This window comes from Taurulus bubalis, assembly GCF_910589615.1.
Source record: "Taurulus bubalis genome assembly, chromosome: 2".
NCBI classification, from domain to species: Eukaryota; Metazoa; Chordata; class Actinopteri; order Perciformes; family Cottidae; genus Taurulus; species Taurulus bubalis.
This window is the reverse complement of record NC_136590.1, coordinates 35,774,456-35,798,773: the sequence shown is the minus strand read 5'-3', so window position 1 is coordinate 35,798,773 and position 24,318 is coordinate 35,774,456. Positions and strand designations below refer to the sequence as shown.

Sequence of the window (24,318 nt, the reverse complement as noted above, 5' to 3'; positions counted from 1 at the left end):
TGCAAAACACTGTGAAGACAGACCGGCCACTTCATGCTCTGTGTGACTGTTGCCCAAGTCTTCCCACCTACACTTAAGGATCAATAATCAACAAGTCCTTGGTTTACCTTCCCATCTGCCCAAAGTACTTCTCCTCTCAGATCAGTCACACGTGTTCAGTTTGAGCTGTCGATCGCACACACCCACACAAAAAGGATTTAAAACAACGAAGCTTAGTTCAGCGCCCACACAGTCACAGCAAATATGGCCGCCCAGCTGGCCAACTTTGGCAAAATCCTGCTGCGCCGCCGGGTATTAGACTTCTCTTGTGAAGAGACCCGATTCGCCCGATGCCTCTCCACGCTAGACCTCATCGCCTTAGGGGTGGGATCCACACTCGGCGCCGGTGTGTACGTCCTCGCTGGCGAAGTCGCCCGAGAAAAGGCAGGTCCGGCTATCGTCCTCTGCTTCCTCATCGCTGCTCTGTCCTCCATGTTGGCCGGACTGTGCTACGCAGAATTTGGCGCCCGTGTCCCCAAAACAGGCTCTGCATACCTTTACAGCTACGTGACAGTGGGAGAAATCTGGGCCTTCATCACTGGGTGGAACCTCATCCTCTCCTATGTGATCGGTGAGCTTCTCTTAAGTTTCAGTGGAATTTTTGCGTTTCCATTTTTAATCACTACATTGTTGACTCGTAAATCTGTCTTCTCTTTTAAAGGTACGGCTAGTGTTGCCAGGGCGTGGAGCTCAACCTTTGACAGCTTGGTTGAACAGAAGATCTCTACCTTCTTTAAAGCTTTCATGACAATGAAGGTGCCAGGGAATGTGCTGGCAGAGTACCCTGACCTGTTCGCCCTCATCCTGGTCCTGCTGCTCTCTGGTGAGTTAGTCCTGCTCATCATCAGTCGTTATCCTCAGTGGATACATATAAGTTCGGTAGACGATTAATATGATGGGAAAGAACAAATTCAGACATGCGTTTCATTGTTAGCGTTGTACTGAAACGTTGCATAATGGCCAGAACAGTTTGTAGCATGCCAGTAGCCGTGTTAGAAAAAAGAAATAATAATTGATTGATTGGTGTCGCTGACTAATGGTTTGTTGGAAGCTATGAAATACGGACACATCCACCCACATAGCAGGACATGTTGTTCTTGGTCTGAAATATGAACTATGTTACATCCCTCTCCTCTCTTCCTGTCCTCAGGACTTCTGGCCTTTGGCGTGAATGAATCGGCGCTGGTGAATAAGATCTTCACAGGCGTCAATCTGGTGGTTCTGGGCTTCGTAATCATCTCTGGCTTTGTTAAGGGTGACACAGCCAACTGGAACCTGACGGAGGAAGACTACCACCGCTTCATAAACGACACCAACAGCAGCAGGGTTCCAAAGTGAGTATTTGACAGCTGCCGGCAAATAGTTTTACTCTTTCACCCGCGTTTGATTGCTAAGTGTCTCTCGTCACTCAGAGTCGAGGAGGAATTTGGCGTGGGTGGCTTTGCTCCGTTTGGCTTGAACGGAGTCCTGTCTGGTGCGGCCACCTGCTTCTACGCCTTCGTGGGCTTTGACTGCATCGCCACAACAAGTGAGTGGGTTCAACAAATGCGTCATAAGCCACGTAAAGACAGGGTTCGCAAAACGGCAATATAAACGGTAGAAAGACATCCAAACGCTGAGCATCTGGAGTTGCTCCCCATGCTTTCTGGTTTAGTATGCACACACTCTGTGACATGGGAAGTTACTAGTTCAGACATGAAGTGGACCCACTTCTGATAATGGGTTTCATTCAATAAGGAAATCATTTTTTTTTACACATCATCTTTGAACCGTGCTGGGCTGAAACGGCATTATGTGTTATGTGTAGGGATGGGTATCGTTTGGGTTTTTTCCGATACCGGTGCTAAACCGATACTTTTAAAACGATACCGGTGCCTAAACGGTGCCTGAACCGATACTTTTTTATTGCCAAGGCAATTTTTTTTCTTCAAATTGAACAATATTATTAACTGTTTAAAGTATACTATAGATATAAATAAATAAGTACATACAAAACACACTTCAAACTACAGCTTCAAACCTTTTAACTAAAACTAAAAAACTATAACAAACTATAAAAATATATATTTAAAAAAAGAACAATCAGGTGGCCTGATGGGACCGTGTGCAACAGAACTCAGACACAGTTGGATCCTAAAACTGCTGCTTTACTGGACTACACGTCATCATTAATATCAACTACTGGAGAGATTTGTTCCATCAAGCCGAGGACGGACGTTCAAAAGCTCGTGCTCGTGTCTCCAGCGATCTCTGTGTGCGCGCACTGTGTGTGTGAGCGCTGGAAGCCCCGCCCCCTCTGCATGCAGGCGGACAGAGAGCAGAGCAGCGAGTGTGCTCTGATCCGCGCTATTTTAATAATCGTTTTTAGCGTGCGGGTACCGCGCTACCTTTTTAGTATCTACATACCGTGCAACTTTACAGAGTAGTGTAACAAAAAAAGTATTTAAATCGGCTCAGGCACCGGAAGGAAGCACCGAAATCTGCGTTGCTTTTCGGTCCGGTAGGTACCGGACGTGTTGGAACCGGTGCCAGTATGGCACCGGTTCTCGGTACCCAACCCTAGTTATGTTCGGTTCAGGTGCTGTGAAAGCCCATGATGGTCTGTCTGTTCTCCTTGTTTCATGTGAACATTTCTTATCAACCAATCCTCGTTTTGTTTTGTTGTTTTCAGGCGAAGAAGCAAAGAACCCCATGCGTTCCATTCCTGTTGGCATCGTCGCCTCGCTGCTGATCTGTTTTTTCGCCTACTTTGGTGTGTCTGCCGCTCTGACCCTCATGATGCCATACTACCAGCTGAACACCCAGAGTCCTCTGCCTGAGGCCTTCAGCTACGTCGGCTGGGCTCCAGCCAGATACATCGTGGCTGTGGGCTCTCTCTGCGCTCTGTCCACCAGGTAAGGAGGGGAATTGTATTCTTGCTTCCAGTGTGTCAAACCTTTTAATATCCATGTTCAACACTAACTCTTGATCTCCTCTCGCAGTCTCCTCGGCTCCATGTTCCCCATGCCCCGTGTCATCTACGCCATGGCGGAGGACGGGCTGCTGTTCCGCATTCTGTCCAGGATTAACGCTCGCACCAAGACTCCTCTCCTGGCTACCATTGCGTCTGGCATTGTTGCAGGTAAGCTCGCTGCCTTTGCTTTTGAAAAGGTGTGCTGCGTAACCGACACCTCCTCCTAGTGCCAGTGAGGCACTGGGAGACGGCTTGTTCAGTGACCTCTGACCTACGTAACAAACCTAAAATCTACATGCAAGACCGCCTTAGTCTGCTTAGGAGCTCTCTTACCTTTAGGAGACAAGGCCCCCTCAGACATAAGACTGTACTTTGGTTGGAATGTACAAAATACAAACCAGTTTTGTTTGTTTTTTTGCAATAGAAAGAAGATGAAAGGTTACAAAAATGGATGATGAAAAATAAGTAAATGAAAAGACAAAATGTCAAACATTCAAAACTCCAATAAGACCTGTAGACTATCAGCCAATGGCCCAAACCACAGCTGCTGTGCTCAGGAAGTAGAGCTATTAGATGGCATCAAACTGCATCTGCAGTACACAGCAATACCAACGTTTCCACTCTGTTCCAAGTATTTGTTTAATCTTCATTTTATACATCAGTTAATCAAGTGGTGAAAGTGGTGAATCAATTATTTGAATAGAGAGACAGATGCTGTTTTTGTACATTTAATCTGAGCCATTGAAATATGTCTTTGTTCCTCTTTCTGTCTGACTTTACAGAGATGTATAAATGTTCTAGTAAATCAGTTTGTACTTCTCCTTACAGCTCTGATGGCCTTCCTGTTCGACCTGGCAGCCCTGGTTGACCTCATGTCCATTGGAACTCTGTTGGCGTACTCTTTAGTGGCCATCTGCGTCCTCATCCTCAGGTAGGCACCTTTTTTATTCCCTGTTAAAACCTTACATATTCTCTAGGTTCTAGTAGCAATGAAGCCAGTTTAAAAATAATAATATTTCTATCACAATCAGTGTACAGACTAAATGGTTTTGGACTAAACTGAATGGCCACATATTTGATGAAAGCCCTGTTTGTATGCAGCCAGTATTTCTAGTTTGTAGGTGAATCACTCACTCTGACACACTTCTGTCCCTCCACAGATACCAGCCAGGCAGCCTGAGTTCGTCCAGCCAGACGGAGAAGCTTGTGGAGCTTGTAGAGGGGGAGAAGGTGGCTGTAATTGGAGGGGACAGTGGTGATGAGTACGGCATGGAGACGCAGGTGAGGCCGCTCCGCGAGACCCTCACCTTCAAGCTGCTCTTCTGCCCAAGTGGAAAGCTCCCAACGCAGACCTCCGGGAACATCGTCTATGTCACCACTGCTATCATTTGTAAGTGTGTCTGGGAGGAATCTAAAGAGTATTCCTGACTCTTGTGGGCTGATTGTTCTTTAAATAAAAAAATACATTTGCCACCGTGATAAGTAACTGTCTTCTTCTTGTCTCTCTGCAGCTCTTTTTATCACGATACTGTGCGTCATCCTCGCCAACTGTCTCACGCAGCTGCTGGCCGGGCATGCAGCCGTCGTGGTGCCGTGTGTGATCTTGACCCTGCTCTGTATCGTCTGTCTCGTCATCATCTGCAGGCAGCCTGAGAGCAAAGAGGCTCTCACCTTCAAGGTAACGCCAATCAAACCCTGCAAACGAACCCTTTATGTGGTAGAAAAAAGATCACTCCGAGTGGCTACGATGCCCACTTTTTATTTACTTCGTCACACATTGATACCCGATTCTCTCACTGAGTGCCACTTTAAGCAGAACCAGGCCAGTTTTAAAATAGCTATGCTGACTTATTCCTACATCCTCTATTTCTCTAGGTACCTCTGCTTCCCTGGTTGCCCCTGTTCAGCGTTTTCGTCAACATCTACCTCATGATGCAGCTGGACTGGGGGACGTGGTGCCGCTTCGCTGTCTGGATGCTAATCGGTACTTTTGAACATTACCGACCATATTCTTCTTTCTAGGGCTCCACATTCATGTGACTGTTTTTTAACCCATTGCCTCTCTCCTTCCCTCCAGGTTTCAGCATCTACTTCTTCTATGGTATTAGGAACAGCAGTGAAGCTAAAAGGTCCTCCCCACGTAAATACGAGCCCGCGCTGCAGACCAAGAGCCCCATTTACACTGCCGCTCCGGACGACAACGACATGGAAGCAGCCAGCAGCCCCTGATGCACGCAGACGTAGACCTAGGGAGCGTTGCCAGAGCATCTACACTCATTTTGGCTGTCTGGTTGAACTAGCAGCCAAATGCTGGAATGTAGGCAGCTTGGAACGCAGCCCTGGGTTTAAAAGGAAGGAGAGGCAACACACACACAAACATCTTACCTCTGATTTGGAGGCTGATTAACTTGATGGCTAGACACTGTGAGAGGCACTCTCTGGCCCATGTGTCTATTTCAATCTGTCCGTTTGTACTTAGCCTTAGTCCTCTGGGAGATATTTACCTGCCTCTAACACATGCTACGAATGGACCTAACTAACAAAGTACTGCGGGTCTCTTTATCCAAGTTCTATTTTCCGTTATATGGGAGAATGTTAGACTTTAAGCCTTTTCGTCTTTGCTTCCTCTCCGTTATTGGTGGCGTCGAAGTGGAGCCACCGAGCCACTAGGGGTAGATACCAACTACTATGTGCATGACTAAAAATGATGACTTGAACCAGCGACATTGCGACCGTCAAGACACTTGGATCAGTGAGCTAGACCTCTGCAAGCTGAAGACACCACAAAGTGGTAGTAGTCAACGTGTCTAGTTTATTGCACTAGCCCGTTTGTTTGTGAGTAAACAGGGTAGCGCTGAGGCTGCTTGTTTACAATGTCAGTCAGGGCCTCAGTGCAGTTATGTCAGTAGCACATAGACGATGTCATCAGCACTGTTCGGTTCAGTGTTTGAAGCTGAAGTACATGCCTTACACATTCTGCCCCTTTTGCCCCTCCGCTCCCAGAGAACTGCCATACAGTCATTGCACACAGCGCCCTTTAAAATAATATGAAATCAGTCGCTTATCGTAAATTATTCAATATTTTCTTGCTTATAGACATGTTGAGATGGTATTTGCAAGTATTTTGTGGCCTTTTGTTCCAACCTAAACCAAATAACCAACATGTTTTATTTAATGCTTTGTACAAAAATGAACTCCTTTTCTTCCATCAAAATTACATTTTGAGTCCAGAAATTAAAGTAAGAACTGCAAAGCAGGAGTCAAAGGATTTGCCCATATTTGGTTGCATATGATTTTTATGACAAAACATGTGCATGTAAATATCTATGAATTTTAAAACATCCATCTGGTTAATTTGACAATTCCAGATGTGATTCACACACTTGTTTCACATTCTTTGCGTGGCTGTATGGAGATATTTTTGCAGATCTGAGGAGGTTGATGAGATTTGCACTCAAGACGCACATTAATGACATTAAGTTATCTCCTGACAAGCATTAACAATTTAAATATAATCTGTCCACCTATAACGGATCTGGGAGCTTAGCATCTGTTTCTGAACACGGGGTTTGTCTTTTATCATAATCTCCTTTTTGTTTTTACTTCTTGTGAGAAGACTCACAAAGGTTCTTGTTTAGTTTCAATTGAAACTTGTTCTTGGCAGCTTTGTCTGTTGAGTTCACTTTTACTTTTACTGTATTCAACTGTTTTTACTACTTTATTTACTTCTACTGATAGAACTGTTAATATTAAAATATTTTAAGTATTGTTTGTTAGGGACATATTTTTTTGTCATATCAGTCGCAATCAATTTAATATGCTTTTTAGATTTTAATGTATTCAAATTGTTACATGTACAGTTTTTAGTATGCTTATCTTTTTTGGTCTCCTTGTTTTTACTTTTGTTGCAAATGTTTTGCGTCAAATGATTTAATCCTTTCTGACCAAATTAACTTGTTTTTGGAAACATGACTTTTCCAAAACAAAGAATGACCATTAAAAGTTGGTCTCTAAATTGTGAAATATGAAAATGTTTTTACCCCAACCCTCTAGAGTCCATATAACTTATTGTTTATAGTATGTTCTATTGATTGAGTAAAGTGCTTTACTGTAGACTGTACAGTATTTGTTTCAAAATGTATCTTTATTTGTTTAATGCTGTAAATCACACAACCACTCTTTAACATGAGACTTTAAGTATAATTTGGGAAGAGATGTTTTTCTAAATTTCCTTTGGAAGGCGATTAATTTGACATCTAATGCTACTGATTTCTGAATTATTCAAATTGAGGCAGTTTTTTTTTCAGATAGAATGGTCTCGCTGGATGCAATATTGAAACATTGCTGTAAATGCTCTCACGTTCATGGGTTTTTCTCCTTTAAAAAAAAAAAACCTGTGCCGAAAGAACCATCCTTCGGTCTGAGGAAAACACTTGGGTTGGTAAAACAAAGAGTCCGGCTGCATTTTGCACAATTACAATACTGAATTGTTGAGTCAGCCTGCCAGCGACCTCATGAGCAGGCTTTGTGACTGACGTGTCTCTCAGCGCGCTCAGCCCAGTGCCTTTTACGATCTACTTGTGTCCTCTTAATGCCATCTCATTAACAGCATTTTCTTTCTTAGATTCTATATTTCTGTACATATCGCCGCCATGTAAAAACAATGAGCTGTATTTTCTGTGTTTTTAATAAAATAAAATAATTCATGCTTATGGCAGACAGAGTGTGTTCTATCTCCCGCTTTTTCAGACTGAGCTGCAGACCAGAGACTCTTCTCACTGTTTTCTCCATGAGTCACCTGTGATGAACTCTAACTGTTAACAATGACTACCCATGGGCTGTTTTACATCTGGCAGCAACAGGTCTATAAACATGATTTCTTACTTTTACCTCTTCACAGTGTAAATGCACCATCATTTGTTCAGTCATTATTGGTTTTAAGGAATAAGCCACAATTGTACCAGCTGAACATAAAACTCTGCTACAGTGATTACAGTTCAAGACCAATTTCTAAAACACTCAGTTCTATTAGCACCAAGGGAAATCACAATAGTTTCTAAGGGGCATCACTTAATTTGTGCAACAAAAGGTCTTCACTCATCCGTAAATATGTAAATAACTTCCTTAGTGAGTGCACCTTTGCCTCCAAATTGACAAAATGTCCGTGGCAATGTTCACCTTTCTTATTCACAGTAAGCAAGTATATGTAACAGTTAAGCAAAACTAAATTGACATTAATTTAAGAACATAAAAAGTCTCAATACAAAAATATATATATAACTAAGGAACCATTTAGAAATGAAAACCCAAACACTCCTTTTTCATCTTGTCATGTTTATTTGTATAATTTGCCCTAAGAGTTCAATACACACACACTTAGGCATGGAGTAACCATCCTGTGTGCCTACCTCTGCCTCCGGCACAACTTTTATGTTCCTTCCCTTCTGTGTGAGAGGCCAGTTGTCTCTGTCTAATATTTGCTCGGTCTATATTCAAAAACTGTGGTACCTTTACAAAACTCACCCGCTCTCCGGGGCATAAATGGGACTGAGAAACGATAGCTACATGCAAAGCATTCAAAACACCATGGGCAATTCAGGCAGAAGGCATCACCTCTAGCTCTCTTAAAGTAAAAATAATTTATACAAAGGCTGTGCCACAGTGGCACACCCTTTGTATAAACAGTATCTGTCAAAATGTGCCACATGTAAATTTGCACTTTTATGCAGAAGAAACTGTTATTTACTGCTCTGCTCCTACACAGTATCAGGCTCTCTGTCAGTTGCAAAAAGCCTTTGATACTGTTCAACACACGTTGTATGAGTTGAAATTAATTTTGAATCCTGACAAGACAAAACTGATGATGTTTTCAAACTCAAAGAAAAAGCCACTGAACCTTCCAGCTATAATTACATTTCAGATTTCATATAAATACATGAGATTCTTAATTGATGATTCTCTCTCTTTTAAACCTCACATTCAGCAACTTGTTTCTTTTGATGCTAAAAAGAGACTTGTTGCTGCTACTTTTATGTCTGTGATTGGTTATGGTGATGTTGTATAACATGCATGCATACTGGATACTGTGTAGCATTGAGATTCATAACAAATCTTAAGGCTCTTACTCACCATTGCTCCCTGTATGCTAGGGTTGGTTGGCCTGCATTGTCCATCTGTAGACTAAATCATTGGCAAGTCGTTATTTATAAGGCAAGTCTTAGTGTACTTCCATGTTATCTGTGTAAGTTAATTTCTCAGAAAAATGCTGGAAGCTACCGTCTTCGCTCTGTGACATATGCGCATATATTGCTATCTGTCCCCAACGTCCGTCTCGAAATGGGAAAATGGGGTTTTAGATTTGCTGCTCCTGCGGCTTGGAATTAGCTGCAGACTGATTTGGGCGACTGTGGATAAGTGGTTAGCATGCCCGTCTTGCAATCAGAGGGTTGGTGGTTTGCGCCCCGGCCTTGCGCGTCCCTGTCGTTGTGTCCTTGAGCAAGACACTTAACCCCTAATTGCTCCCCGTTGCTGTGTCTACGGTGTATAGAGCAAACATGTAAGTCGCTTTGGATAAAAGCGTCAGCTAAATTAAATATAATGTGTAATGTAATGATTTGGGTCTACGGGAGCCGGTTTCTTTAAGTGTTTTTAAAAATAGATTGAAAGAGTTGGAGGAAGGTTCATCTAGTTGTAGATGTTTTTGACTGAGGTATGTGCACCTGTGTGAACTAGGATGTTTTATGTATGTCTGAAACTTTGTTTATGCTACTGCTGTCTTTGCCAGGACACTCTTGTGCTTTTCCTGGTTAAATAATTTTTCAATAAATAAATAAAAATAAAACATCACGGTCAAACAATAAGAAATGTATATTGTGTGGGAAAATGAACTCTGGATTTGAGGATTATGATTTCCATTTAACAATTGTGCTGAAGCAACATAAAAAAACAGTAAATCCTTCATTATCTCAGTACAATGCGCATTTGGAAAACTTCTTTATTTTAGTTCATTTTAGTTTGAATAGGTTAGAATTTTAACAGCTAAAAACACAAAACATGGATTGGAATAGCTTTTCCTTCTGCCCTCCCTTCTCCTCACTTTATGCTGCCATCTAGTGGCCGCACACAGTATTACGTCAATCTGTTAACATTGTGGCTATGACCCAATACTGCCTGTTACTTTCACAACAGTCAGTTTTGTGGTAGAAAGAGCAGAGTACCTTCACGTTTTGCACAAGGAAAATCTTTATTAATTTCTAAATGCATGTTTTATTGATGACACTTGTGCTATAATAATCCCACAACAACATTGAAGACTCAACTTTGTCAAGGTTAAGTTTCAAATACATTATTTACAGGTTGTGTCATGTGATGCCAATGTGTTTGCTGCCGCCTTACAGTTCACATTTTAATATTCACAGGATAGACACAAAGTTGTATCTATGAACAGGAACTTGACGTGTGGGCTAATTATGCTTTACTCTTTCAAAAGACACTTGAAAGAGACACTTCCACTTCATGGTTTAACATAAATGAACTCACACATCGTATTTCTAAACTGTTAGAATTACTGAATATTGATGCCACAAATCTGACTTGAAGTCTGAGCAATTTTGTGGAGTTTAAATGATCCTAATTTCTTCACTTTCAGGGTTTCGTATATATTTGTATCTTTATTATTTCTGCTTTGAAGAGATTCTAGAAACTCAATGAAATGGCTATTTACATTATTTAAAACATGTTCTTTCTTTGGAAAGTTTTAGTTAAAATGAAGGCATGCAGTGATTAAATAAAAAAGGAAATTTTTTTAAATAGAGTTTTGTCTTTTATTTCATGGGGTCATTTTTTATGACAGTGATGTCACCAGCCTCTCACCTTTCAGCCAAACCTAATGCCGCGTTCACACTAAAAGAGTTGCGCATTTTTGCAACGCTTTTTCGCCAAGTTTACTCGCTTGACTTTATGTGGTTAATTCGCTTTTTCGCAACCATTCGCTGCCGAAAGGGGGCGTGGCTTATCTCCGTGGCTTTACTCCATGACAACATTTTCCATTTCCGCCATTCACCATTGAAATAACCACTAGTTATACTTGTTGAGGAAGTCTCACAAACGCTGGAACATCAAACGTCCCCGTGTCTGGGTTCATAATGTTATCCGTAGTCGCACACAGCTCCGACTCTAAACTAAAAAGGATAAAAGGATCAATTTGATAGCAGTTGTTGACTGGGGCATGTGGCAAGGTGACACCACTGTCACTATAAAATAAAATGTGGTTTGAAATATACTGCCAACTAGAAAAAGCCATCATGCAAAAAACATTGACACTTTAAAAAATGGGCATTTTAAGTAAAAATGTAAATAATCAAATAAAAATAAAGTCCAATAAAACTGTTATTATGAAAATAATAAATAACATTTCATCATAAGTTTGAAGCATTTATTTTACAAATTGTGGGTTCATTAATAAATTTGGCATGATTTAATATTGAACATATTGGGGTTTCAAACAAAAGGCTTTAAGGTTACGTCTAACAGTTCTCACCAGTAAATCAACACAGAGCAGTAAACATAAATGTGGGTACTTTACATATTGATAAAGCTCCTTGCTATTATTAATCTATAATGGCTATCAGTGAGCAGCTACAATATCTTTTCCTTTCAGCAAATGTACCATTTAACATGTTTACACTGCAAACTCTTTCTCAAGCAGTCGTTAGCAGGTCGCAGTCAGACAAACAACAGGTCCAGGTGAATCTCAAACTTTGGTTCAATTTGAGTTCACTTGCATCATCATCCGCTCTCTTTCTGGATTAAGCCACTTGGATTTGTAGTGCAGTACAATCAGCGAGGACCTCTTTCTGTCTCGTCTCTCTCACTGGTTAAATAGTCTGTATACAGCTGCAATATATATACAGTATATTATGCATGTAAAGGAAGAGGGATGGCTCAGTCTTGGCATCTCTGATTCAGATTTAAATTCACACAGTTCACTGACCGTATCAGTCTTTAAGAGAAGACAACATAACCACTGGAGTATATCTGTACACATCAGGGAAGGCCAAAAGTGCAGTAAAGCTGAAGTGTTGAGAGCTGCAAAGACAGCAGGATTATTACAGTCAGTCACACACACACACACACACACACACACACACACACACACACACACACACACACACACACACACACACACACACACACACACATGCAAACAGAACAGTGAGAAGATTGGGATGCTTCTTGTGCTTCTACGGCTGTTAGGGACATCAATGAAGAGCCATAAACAGGCACCGAAAGATAAAACAATGTCTTATGTAAATTGTGTAACTGAGCAGGGGAAATATCATGAGTCCCAAAAAAACTGGCCAGTGCAGCCAAGGCGCGAGCCAGATCTCCTCCAGATTGGAGTCCGCTGAAGTATTACTACCTGTCACCCCACACGCTGCAGCCAGGTAACTCAGCAGAAGCACTGGCGGCTGCCCTTGGTGACTTCCTCGGAGGAATGGACGATGTTCGGAACAAGTCCACTCTTGACGCCCTCCCAGCCATCCTGGATCGTGATGTCCCCGCTCCTCACCAGCTCAAAGATGTCCTTCGTCAGATCCACAAATGCCTTTTAGACAAAGAAGCAAAATCAAAGCCAGATTATGAAGGACCATAAACTAATCTCAGTGTGAATAAAAGCTTCAAACCCAATACGTTTGGTGATGAAGATAAATAAGAGAATCACAGCGGATCTTGTATCTGGGAAGGAATAGTAAAATATCATCCACACCTTCTCCACGTTGATGGATTCTCGTGCCGATGTCTCCACGTAGCGCAACCCATAGGCCCCCGCCAGCTTCTCCGCCTCCTGCTGGGTCACCTGGCGCTGGGCCTCCAGGTCACACTTGTGACCGACCAGCAGGAAGACGATGTTGTGCGGCTGCACGTGGCTCTGGGCCTCTTCCAGCCAGTTGTGGACGTTCTGGAAGGAACGGCGGTTTGTGATGTCGAAGAGTAAGAGCCCTCCCACTGAGTTACGGTAGTACGCTCTGGTGATGGACCTGGAGAGATAGAGGATGGGTTGTGAAACTGACTTGCTTTTGCTGAAAATAGAATAAGAGACCACAAATGCTCTATTTTGTATTAAGTATATATTTCTGACCCTTTAAAAAAAAAAGATTGATGTCTTCAGTAGGAATCAATGGATTTGAGGCTGAGCTACACAAACGGGATCATGGGTATGTTGTCAATGTCAAAAATAAAGTATATTGCCAGCCTTATATTTTATGGTTAAAATATAGTCCGGGTTAGGCAACTAAAAGACCTGGTTAATTAAGATTAGGGAAAGATTGTGGTAACAATTTAAAACAAACAAACTAATAAGTGTTGGATTGTGACAGGATGCAACCTCTGGGCACCATTCTGTGCTTTTCATTATTATAAACACATCTCAGGAAAAGACCAAAACCGTCAATGCATTAGTCCATCTCTCAATATGTTTCAACTTCTTTAGCCTGGCTGTGGCTCTTGCCCCAAAATAATCTGTTCCTAATGAGGACGTAAATTGTAAAAACACGGATCCTAAATATCTGAAACGTGATTCAAACCGGATTAAATAGTGCATCTGTGAACTACTTTCAGCTGCAGATTTGGTGAACAAGTGCAGCAGTAAAGTGCACTTATCTCAATATAAACTAAGCTCATGTTGATCTTATTGAAGGAATATCTCATCCACATTATGGCACTAGTGTGTTGGTAATTGTTTTTGGACAACAACTTTAGATACACAGGCTTTAGATACACAGTCAATGTTTATGGGTTTTTTTTTATAATAAAAAAATACAGCACATCATTAGATGTATCCTTTAGAATAGGTTCTGTAAAGTTTGCATTAATTTATCTTGAATGCCCATATGGGACATCCAACAGGATCGGGTCAGGGTTGGAGTATTGGGTGCAAGATGTGTTTGTCATGTTGGTGTGGATTCTTAACCCAGAAGAAATACATGGAAAAGCAGGAAAGTGACTTTTGTTTTAGGTCATGATGCCGTTTTGTGGATGGATGAGAAGGACCAAGGGGAGGATTAAAGAGTTGTAACTTTACCTGAACCTCTCCTGCCCCGCAGTGTCCCAGATCTGTAGTTTGATTCTCTTGCCCGGCTCGATCTCCACCAGGCGAGAGAAGAAGTCCACCCCCACCGTCGGGTCTGACACCTGGGCGAAGCGTCCCTCAGTGAACCTCCGGATCAGACACGACTTGCCAACCGTGGAGTCTCCGATGACGATCAGACGAAACTGATAAAGCCATATCGTCTCCATGTCTCACCAAAATAAAATCTGTGAGAAAATAAAAGCATTCACTTGTGAGGTCACTGTCATCCATGTTCTGGCTTCAAATGTCTTGTTTTGTCGCAACAATCAAAACTCAAAGACAAATATGACATTTTTGCTTGATCTGTTATAAATTGCCACTTGATATTTCAGATCTAATCCACATTACAGCAATTATACATTCTTATGGTTCAACAAAAACTGAAATCAAAAATCGTTCAAAAGCTGAAGATTAAACTGTACCAACGTCAACATTGAAATAAGAGTTTATTTTAAGACTTTTAAAAAACCAAGTGTGTGCACACTGTCTAAGAAAACGACTACAGAAATTATCTTCACAAAAAATGAAATTTAAAACATGGTCTTGTCAATTGACCTTTGGCTAGTTTTTCTAATTAACAATACCAATCCTTCAAAGGGAAGAAAAAGACTAAATGGAACAACAGCTTAGCTTGAAAGCATCAAAAGTGAAAACAGCAGAATAACAGAGGATGTGTTTGAATAGATTGAGATTAAAAACAAGTGTGCATTTAATCCAAACTGTGTCGACCACATGGATTATTCTTGGATTATGGCTGCCACCGTGAGGGGAAAGTAATCATCTCAGCAGTGTCCATGTGATTTACAGTTGGATGATCTAATTTGAGGGGAAGGGGGGAGGCCACTCCTCTGCAACTCAATAAACATTGGTGTAGTCAGCCCCCATGTGGATAGTAGGCTGGTTGCTATATAGCAATAATGCAAAATGAGGCCTTGAAGCTAGCCAAACATTATCTTAATAAGGAGATAGCTGCTAAAAGGGACTGCGAGTTAATAATAGACTGCGTCCTAAAACCTCCAGTGTGGCTCATGGTAAAATGTGATGCTCAGTTTATGAAAAAATATCAAGGCCCAACCGATTTAGCTTAATGCTAGTAGGAGTATTATTGACATTAATCATTAAGATTTAGGAAAATAATCTAATAAAAATCGGTAATAATGACCCACCTTAAAGTTAAGACCTCAGTACCTGTAAAAAACAAACCCCATATCGATGATTATGTCTTCTAAAAATGATCCTCCAGAGTAGCAGTGGTTGGATTACAGAAATAAACAGCCAATAACATGCATCATATTAAGCAGGCCTCTTGTCCACCATCAACATCCAGATGAAACCAGGAGGTTGAGGGTTCACACCGACAGATAATAGGAGCTGCTGGTTAATTTGATAATTTGTCCGTTATCATCCGCGGATGAAATGGCAGCAGGACACAACGGCAGCGTCACACATCTCCTCCTCGCCCTCATCAGCACCATTACCGTAACTGTACGCAGAGCAGCTCAGCAACAACACGCGCAGTCCCGCGGCCGCGTTCAGAGGCTGTAGGAAGAAAGAAATAACTAACTGTAAATTATCGCCGATTTAACCACAAGCATTCCATCCTCACTATAACCCCACACGTATATGGACTAAATGAAAAGAAGAAAAAAAACGAAAAAAATATAGATGAACTAAGCAGAACAATCAGTATTTCATGTTACTTGTTTTACACCAGATAAATATATATATATATAACAAAAACAACAACAACAACACAATGTATATATATATATGACATATATATCATATATATTTTGATTTTGTAAAGGTGTTAAGCTATCCAAGAAAATCAGCTGCGTGACAAATACCGAAACGCATGTTTTTACGAGGATCTTTGAACGCACCACCAGCTCAGACCTGAGGTGGTGGAGTTGCTCACAGGAGCTGACAGTTGACCGTCATGTGTGATTAAACGGGAGGACTGGACTGATCACAAGCGAGCTTAACCGCTGCTTTCACAAATCTCGATTGATATTGAATCATAATCACTTTTTTAAAACTGCAATGGTCTGAAGAAAATGTCCAACTAGCCTAATAACATCTATTATAATTTCCGTTACTTTGCTGTAGTTTACAATTTTGTTACGATACCTGTGCACCAACATCCTAAAGTTACAAGAACTTTTCGAGGAGAGGCCTAGCTGCAACCATGCAGCAGGAGCTTTTGTTCAAAGTCCTGGTCATCGGGGACTTGGGAGTCGGGAAAACGTCAATCATCAAGCGGTACGTGCATCAGATCTTCTCCCAGCACTACCGAGCAACCATCGGCGTGGACTTCGCCTTGAAGGTGCTGCAGTGGAACAACGACACTGTGATCCGACTCCAGCTGTGGGACATAGCAGGTCTGTCAAACTTTAACGAGCGCATGCTGGTTTACAGGTTTATTATGGCATCAGCTGATTGTTGGAACTATAAAGCTCTGCCAGCTTTTTTTCAAGAATGTGTGTTTTAGGATCTTTGGAAACAAAACCCTTTTGTTTCTGAAACTCTTTTAAAAGCTACTACTTCTTGTTTTGAAACAATATACAGAATAGGACTCGAACAAATTGATAATATGGATATTTGTACAGTGAGTGGCATGAACTCCAAGTGAGAGTGTGTGTCTGTGTGCTGGATGCCTGGTCCCTTCCTCATTCGAAGCCTGCTCGAGGAATGTAGATCTTGTGCCTGGCTGTGACTCAAGAGATCCCATGCAGATCATATCAGTCACATGATGGCAGCAACTGTAGAACACACACACACACACACACACACACACACACACACACACACACACACACACACACACACATAAACTGCGGTGTAAGTTGATTTAATTTGATGGACTTGAAGGATGTCTTTTCATGAACATGTGTGTTTGTGTGTGATTGGATTTACCATGCGTCCCAGGACAGGAGCGGTATGGGAACATGACTCGTGTGTATTACCGGGAGGCGGTAGGAGCGCTGGTGGTGTTTGATGTGACGAGGGCCTCCACCTTCGACGCCGTGCTGAAGTGGAAGGATGACCTGGACTCCAAGGTTAGCACAAACATGTCATTCTGAACCATCCAGAAGAATAAATATTCATATTATTAATAATAACCGCACCCACAAACAGCATTTAAGGCCAAAGTTAAGGTTAGGGCAGTGATATTGTTTTGTGTTTCACGATTTCTAATGAAAAGGAGCGCTTCACTCGCAGATACTGTCTGCACATCATCCACATTTATGTTTAAATATCCTTAATTTTCATTGCAGTATGTCTACTGCTTGTTGTAGTCACCTGGGTTTCACGTACTGTAGGAACACATTTAAAGGCAGATTATGCTAAGAAAGGATTTAACAGCTATCAGAGGCACATGCGTGTGATGACAGCTCCACAGTCGAGAAAAGTAGTAAAAATTGCAGCCACAATGTCCTAATATTCATGTAAGGTGACATTATATAAATAGTCTGCAGAGAAAAAAGATACCACGTTGGAACTGCTTCAGGTGTCAATATGCCCTTTACACCTTTCAGATGTTATAATTGACCCTCCAGTAAGCCCGCCCCCTCCTGCCACTCCATCAAGTTGTCAGAGCTATAGAGCCCACACTGTCACTCCCTGCCCTCCCTGCCCTCCCTCTCTAATCTAATTTTTGGAAACAATTTTCAAAAGCCATTTCAGAAAGAAGCAGACAGAAGGGTCTACACTATGTGTTCGAAAGATGGCAGGATGGCCAGGATGGCAAACTGATTCAGCAGCAAAAACAGGTTGAGAAGAAAAAGATAGAAGTTAAAGCCTACAGATGTAGAAGGGAACGCCCACGAGCAAGACAATAAGTTAACACTGATTCCGTAAAGCTTTATTCCCTGTTAAATGAAAAAAAGCAGCATGTGTGTACCAGTGTACCTTCAGTAGCTAGCATAGCATATAATTGTTAACGCGAGTTAATGATTTGTTAACGTACTCTGCATTGTTAGCTCTACAGGTTTTTACATAGAAACGTTATTTAAGAAATGTATATCTCCATCCAACCTCTCAGGGTAACGAGTATCACTATTACACAACATTTAAATTAACCGTGACTAGAGAAATCTGAAACAATTGCATGAGAGTCACTAGGCTCGTTCGAGATGAGCCAGTTCTGTGGAGAATCGACGCGCAATGCATGCTGGTTAGATTTGTGTCCGACTTGGTCCCAACTTGCTCTGACGTCATGCACACATGGTCAACGATAATCCCACGAGATCAAGGCGGCCGTCGATTTCAGAGCCAAGCGCCGTAGTAGCTCTCCCCCGACTGCCTGGCCCAGTGCATGATGGGAAACGCCTGGCTCTCGCCACATCAGAGAGCTGATTGACTCTTAGATCTGACAGCAAACACCATGTGTTGGAGAAAATCCTTATTTTATGTGTAGTTGTAATACTTAATGCTGGATTGTTGACTATTCGTCTCATGTTTATTCTTAAAACATATCTTGTGTGGTTGTTGATACAAAATCGTATTTAGACAACACACATCTAAACCAGTAGTAATGTATTTTGCAGCCAGACATAAAAAGAACAAAGGATGCAGCTACACGCACATTTCTCCATAAATATATATTTACAAACACATATGAATAAATCCAAACGTGATCTGTAAACTACAAGTAGATAAAAGTTCGGAACTAATAGGAAGTCATTTTTTCTGTGACTTCCTGTGTATACTTTGAAGGCAGCCTAAAACTGTCCGACTTGATCGCAGTTTATTGAACACGCCTCATGCAGCGGCCGCCTGCTCTCGTCTGGATTCCAGGCGAGGCGCAGCTCTAACGAACGAGCCTAATGGAGTTGTTGGACCTGGACCGATGCTACACTATAATTGGCCAGTCTGCGTTCGAAGGCGGGACCTCAGAGAAGGGTGAATTGTGAAAGTGTGTAAGATCATTTCTGTACAGGTATCAAGATACTAAAAAAAGACACATTTTGTGCATAATGTGTTAAACCATTGTGAGTGAGTGTTCACTTGATGCCTGCTGCCATAGACGGGGTGATAATTACTCAAATGTGGAAAATGGCCCACACAGTAATTGTGTCAAAAATGTCAAAAAGAAAGCCTGAGGAGCTGCTGATCCAGTTATACTCAGCCATCATTCAGTCTGTTCTCTGTTCTTCCATCACTGAGTGGTTTGGATCGGCCACCAAACAAGACAGAGACAGACTACAACGAATAGTCAAGTCTGCAGAGAGAACTATTGGTTCCAGCCTGCTCTCAAATCCTGGACTTGTACAGGATTTGAGTCACGATTCGGGCTGGAAAGGTCACTGCAGACCCCTCACATCCTGGACACAAGCTGTTCCAACTGCTCCCCTCTGGTAGGTGCTACAGAGCACTGTACGCCAAAACCACCAGACACAGGAACAGCATCTTTCCACTGGCCGTCACTCTGATGAACAGTTAATCAGACACCTCTATCTGCACTATCTGCACTTTTTTGACTACTGTTGTCTTCAATGTCTTTTTTGTCTTTTTTATATTTATCTTGTTTACTGTATATTGTTGTGTATAAGTACGAAGAGCTAAGTGAAACCGGAGTCAAATTCCATTTATGTGTAAACTTACATGGCCATTAAAGCTGATTCTGATTCTGAATGAGAAAGTTAAAGCAATTCTAAGTTCTAACATTGGAAAGGTGGGAGGGGAGGGGCCTTCAGAAACTACAGATTACTCGCCTAAAAGTACATCTGTTAAAGCATAATGACACCCTGAAGTGACTAAAATCAATATCCTCATAATTGTTGTAGTTGTATCCAACATATGTACAGATTGATAAGACAAAGGTATTTACAGTTCCATTTTTTATTGTCTATATTACACGTCTGTACAGCCATCATCTAAACTGTCCGTTCTTCACTGTTCAGGTGACCTTGAACCATGGGAGGCCGGTTCCAGCTGTACTCTTGGCCAACAAGTCCGACCAGCTGGCTCCCCAGCAGCCCAAACTGGACTCCTTCTGCAGGGAGAACGGCTTCGTCGGCTGGTTCGAGACCTCTGCAAAGGTACGAGAGTGGAGACCCGATATATGTGACTTTGGATGCAATTACTGCAGCTTTTTTGGGTAAATTTCATCACCTGCTCTTCACATAATATTCACAGTCCGGTTAACTACATATTTAATACAACAGCAGTCCACTATTAAATATAAATGATTCTGAAAATGAAGGTTGGGTGTTTCAATTCACAAGTCGGTTATTATTTGCCCTTCTCTCAAGAGACAAACAGAGGAATGTTTGCAGTCGGTGTGAGTTAAGCCTCTGTTTTTCCAGCCCGTCTAATGAAATACACACTAGGATGTGAGTCAGAGACAGTAGTGTAGTTAGTGAACACTAAAGAAGACAGATTAGAAACAATAGTGTTTTATCAGTGTGGAACTTCTGGATTCCAGTTAGTAAATTAGATGATGTCAGATATCAACTAAGTCAAAAATCTGTTTTTTGATATGCTGTATTTGCCATCCTGTCTGTGAGAAGGGCTGCGTTAGACATTTGTTGGCACTAATAATGGAAGAAGAAATGACAGTTTGACATGACTAATTTTACAAAGAGTTCCCGACCTGACATATTGTTGTGTAACTGACATTGTCATAGTCAGTTTGCTGACTTAATGATTCTTGTGCTTTTGTTACACTTTTTCAACAATTTCAACATGACAGATACACATCTTAGTGGTTTTATCTCAATAGTCACCCATAGAGCATTGCCACTACGGCTGCGTGTGAAGTGGATAAAGAGTACATGATGATTTCTTTCCCTCAGGAAAACGCAAACATTGAGGAGGCCGCGCGCTGCTTGGTGGGGCACATTCTGAACAACGAGGAGAGTCCGGTGGTCGAGCGGGACCCCAGCACCCTCGTCCTGTCTGGATACACTAACACCACCAAGGACCATCTCAACTGCTCTTCATGCTTGAAATGGTGACTCCGGACCAATCACAGACAACCAGGAAGTGAACAGCCGTGAGGCCACCGAGATAAGTCTGACTCAGGGGGACTGTTTGTAAAAAAACACACTGCCTTAGGCCAGAGTGATAAAAGAAGAAGTGTAAAACGGGTAGGCCCAATGTTCACACTGCAGGTCAACAGGATATCTGGAGCACAAAAGATGGACTTTTGATTAATCCTGCACAACCTCTAAAAGTGTTACATTTTTATTTTTAAATTCAAGGTAAAACAGGTCTTAAATTGTTAAAGGTTTTAGAATGATAGGCATTAAATGTTTCTGACCGATATGTCCACTCTTTATTTTATATTTCACAACGATATGGAACAAAAAGTTTGTTTATTTCATCCTTTTTTGCCACAGATCGCACAGTGTCATTTATTTCTCTTGAACATATTTAAACTGACAGCTCTTAAAACTTCGGCACTTTTGTCTGCAGTGTGAACACAAACACAAAAACATTAAGCTTTCTTGCATTCTTTGCACTTTTGCTCAGACGATCATCATGCAATCTGCTTCTAGATCAGTGGACGAGAGGAGGTAAAGGCAGTCTTTAAGGATATGAAAACAGCTAAAACTACATCTGCTTAAAATGCCCTGAACTTCATGCATTGAAACCTAAAGATAAACTCTGTAATAACATACAAGACAGTGTCTCTATCATATGTGTGAGGACAAGGAAATCAATTCTAAAGATTCAGGTTTCCACTGTCTTTTACCGACTAAAACTCAGACTGAGAATTAGATGAGAAGACTGATCTTTCCTTTTAATTCATGGTCAACAGCCAGCTAGTTTAGTGAAGCATGGAGATGAAACCAGAGGGAAACAGCTAGCCTGGCTCTGTCCAAACAAAATCCTCAATAATGAACGCGCTCATTTGTTTAAGGGGCCAGTGTGTAGCATTGCTGGTGATTAATTAGCAAAAATGGAATATAATATTCATAACTAAGTTTTCATTGGTGTATAATCACTTGAAAATAAGAATCAATGTGTCTTCATCAACTAAGAATAAGCTGTTTATATTTACGTAGATAGCTGGTCCTCTCTACTGAGTCCACCATGTTGCACCACCATGTTTCTACTGTAGCGACAAACCACTGGCTCCAATGAGAACCTGAAGGCCATCGTTGTTCTCCGACACACGTGTGAATGCCAGTAACATGAGCTGCAGAGTGCAAAACGGTGGCACTGCCAGTCGCAGTGTGGCTTTTGTTGCTCTCATAGTAGTAGTATTATGGTGCGAGTACTGAGCGAGGTGAACCACGGTTTTGCACTTGGCTGCTCACGTTACCGCAGACTTAGAAGGGGAGGATCAATTGGTTGCAATCTGCAACTACACCGCTCGATGCCACCAAATTATACACACTGTCCCTTTAACGCATAAAAAAACAAGGTTTTTTAAGCACGACTATTTCTTGGCACTGCAGAAGAGACTCTAGTGACTGGCCAAGAAATAGTCGGTACTTAACCTCTAATTGTTGTCTTTACACTTCAGTTTTTGCCTTAAATTGCAAACAGATGCAAAGTGATAATTAGTTAATTATAACTCATTCTTTAGAGGTGCTGCAATGTTGTTATATTTGTTTCCAGTCATCATGCGAAACTAACTGGCTAACAAACACATTAACAAACACATACCAATGTAATCATCTAAAACTCAGCAAGAAAGTGAATAATGGATATTTCCAAAAAGTCAAATTATTCCTTTTGAGATTTTGTTTTGGTCAGACTAAATGTAATATAATCATGCAGAGTCTTGTGCTCAGTTTATTAGATGATGATTGAAGTCAATACAATTGTGTACACAAAAAGATAACGTGATGCTGCTCATAGTGCCCGGCCTTATTTTCCGTTTTATTTTTATGTTGCGAATCAAATTATTTGAATCGTGTCGTGTGCTTTTGGTCTTTGGTTGAACTGGTTCCACTGGGTTTAGCAGGAAACAAGCAAATGTACCGGCAAATGACTTGACGATGGTTAGAGAGAAACGGTCGTGTCAGACCGTTAAATAACATTTCATCTGTCATTTCAAAGGCCATACTATCCATCTGCTGAAGATCACAGCCTTTTTTCTTTGAAAAATCTGAAGTAAAAATGAATCTCTTTATGTAACATTACACAGAGGGCGCATCCAGTTTATTCATAATAGGCCTGCTAATACATAAAGACATTTCCTTTCACACTGGATCATGAACTGAAGGGCTAGAAAATCTGCTCTCACATGCTACCAAGAAAAAACAGCCGAATCCTTTGCAGTCAGAAATAAACATAAATGTTATGGAGGTAATGGGGTCGGGTCTGTTTAGTAGATATATCCATTATGAAGAATTCAAGTCGGTAATAAAACCTGAAGGCTATTAGTGGATTGAGAATTTCTGTAATTGGGACTAGCATTGTGAAGCACTTCAGACAGTATGTGTTCTTACAGCACTACTATCCTTTCATGATATACAGCACCTCCTTCTAGTTAAGCACCCATATCCACTTCAATGTGTTTACATGTGTGGTTCAGTCTATAACGGTTTACATCACATCTTCAAAGTGAATGTTTCACACTAAATATGAATAACTTTGATAGCAAAACCGACTCAATGTCCAACTATAGGCACTATTGTTGGTATATGGAGCTTTCTTCATCACTAAAATTGATTCCTTGCCAGTCAAAAATATGGCATGCGTTGCTCTTTTTAGTGCAGCAACAACTGAACAGACGCCTTTGTTGAGTCTGCCTCGAGTGTTATTTGAAATTCCATGTTTTCGAATTAGGCATCAGCTCTATTTCACTTCACTGCCTTTGATGTGTAATAGCATGTCCTTGTAATGCAAAGTGTGTGCCACTGCATTCTCCATGGCCCAGACTACATGCAATAAAATAAATGTATTTGTGGTGTCACATTGTGCGCTGTGTGTTTTCAGCAGCATTGTCCTTTCATGATCTTTAAATGTGTCACGTCCTCTCAGCTCCACGTTTCACCCTCGGAATGAATACATTGATGTTGACTTGATTCAGATGAGAGCAAATAGAGCTGAAACAATTCACTGATTAGTCAGCAGCTATTTTTTTCTTATAATGAACTAATCGTTTAAGTTGTTTTTTTTCTAGCAAAAACGACAAACATTCCTCCAGCATCTCTCCTTGTTTTATATAATTATCAACATAATATCTTGGTTTGAATCACAGAGGTAACCATCGGTTTCTAAAGATAATTAA

General features: G+C 41.3%; 3 protein-coding genes across 3 annotated transcripts; 2 read left to right on the top strand and 1 right to left on the bottom strand.

The window, feature by feature from the left end:
• Nucleotides 1–234: 234 nt before the first annotated feature.
• slc7a3a (solute carrier family 7 member 3a) lies at nucleotides 235–7,426 on the top strand. Its single transcript, XM_079237877.1, has 11 exons — nucleotides 235–610; nucleotides 701–862; nucleotides 1,190–1,373; nucleotides 1,452–1,567; nucleotides 2,711–2,933; nucleotides 3,021–3,160; nucleotides 3,821–3,923; nucleotides 4,153–4,382; nucleotides 4,504–4,670; nucleotides 4,868–4,976; nucleotides 5,070–7,426. Exons 1-11 carry the CDS (start codon nucleotides 244–246, stop codon nucleotides 5,219–5,221), a joined length of 1,953 nt encoding a protein of 650 aa, XP_079094003.1. The 5' UTR covers nucleotides 235–243; the 3' UTR covers nucleotides 5,222–7,426.
• A 5,017-nt stretch (nucleotides 7,427–12,443) lies between these two features.
• LOC306751873 (ras-related protein Rab-39B-like) lies at nucleotides 12,444–14,290 on the bottom strand (the record flags this gene model as incomplete). Its single annotated transcript, XM_079235526.1, has 3 exons — nucleotides 12,444–12,599; nucleotides 12,762–13,032; nucleotides 14,076–14,290. The coding sequence occupies 3 exons, from the start codon at nucleotides 14,288–14,290 to the stop codon at nucleotides 12,444–12,446; spliced, it is 642 nt and encodes a 213-aa protein (XP_079091652.1).
• Nucleotides 14,291–16,311: 2,021 nt separating this feature from the next.
• Nucleotides 16,312–21,085, top strand: rab38c (RAB38c, member of RAS oncogene family; the record flags this gene model as incomplete). The annotated part of the gene is made up of 4 exons (XM_079234955.1): nucleotides 16,312–16,504; nucleotides 17,052–17,182; nucleotides 20,030–20,167; nucleotides 20,924–21,085. The coding sequence occupies 4 exons, from the start codon at nucleotides 16,312–16,314 to the stop codon at nucleotides 21,083–21,085; spliced, it is 624 nt and encodes a 207-aa protein (XP_079091081.1).
• Nucleotides 21,086–24,318: the final 3,233 nt, after the last annotated feature.

Coding starts and splice junctions, on each gene's coding strand:
- slc7a3a (XM_079237877.1), top strand. CDS start 244: ATGGCCGCCCAGCTGGCCAACTTTGGCAAAATCCTGCTGCGCCGCCGG. Junction 611..700: donor CATCCTCTCCTATGTGATCG/GTGAGCTTCTCT, acceptor TCTCTTTTAAAG/GTACGGCTAGTGTTGCCAGG. Junction 4,977..5,069: donor CGCTGTCTGGATGCTAATCG/GTACTTTTGAAC, acceptor CCTTCCCTCCAG/GTTTCAGCATCTACTTCTTC.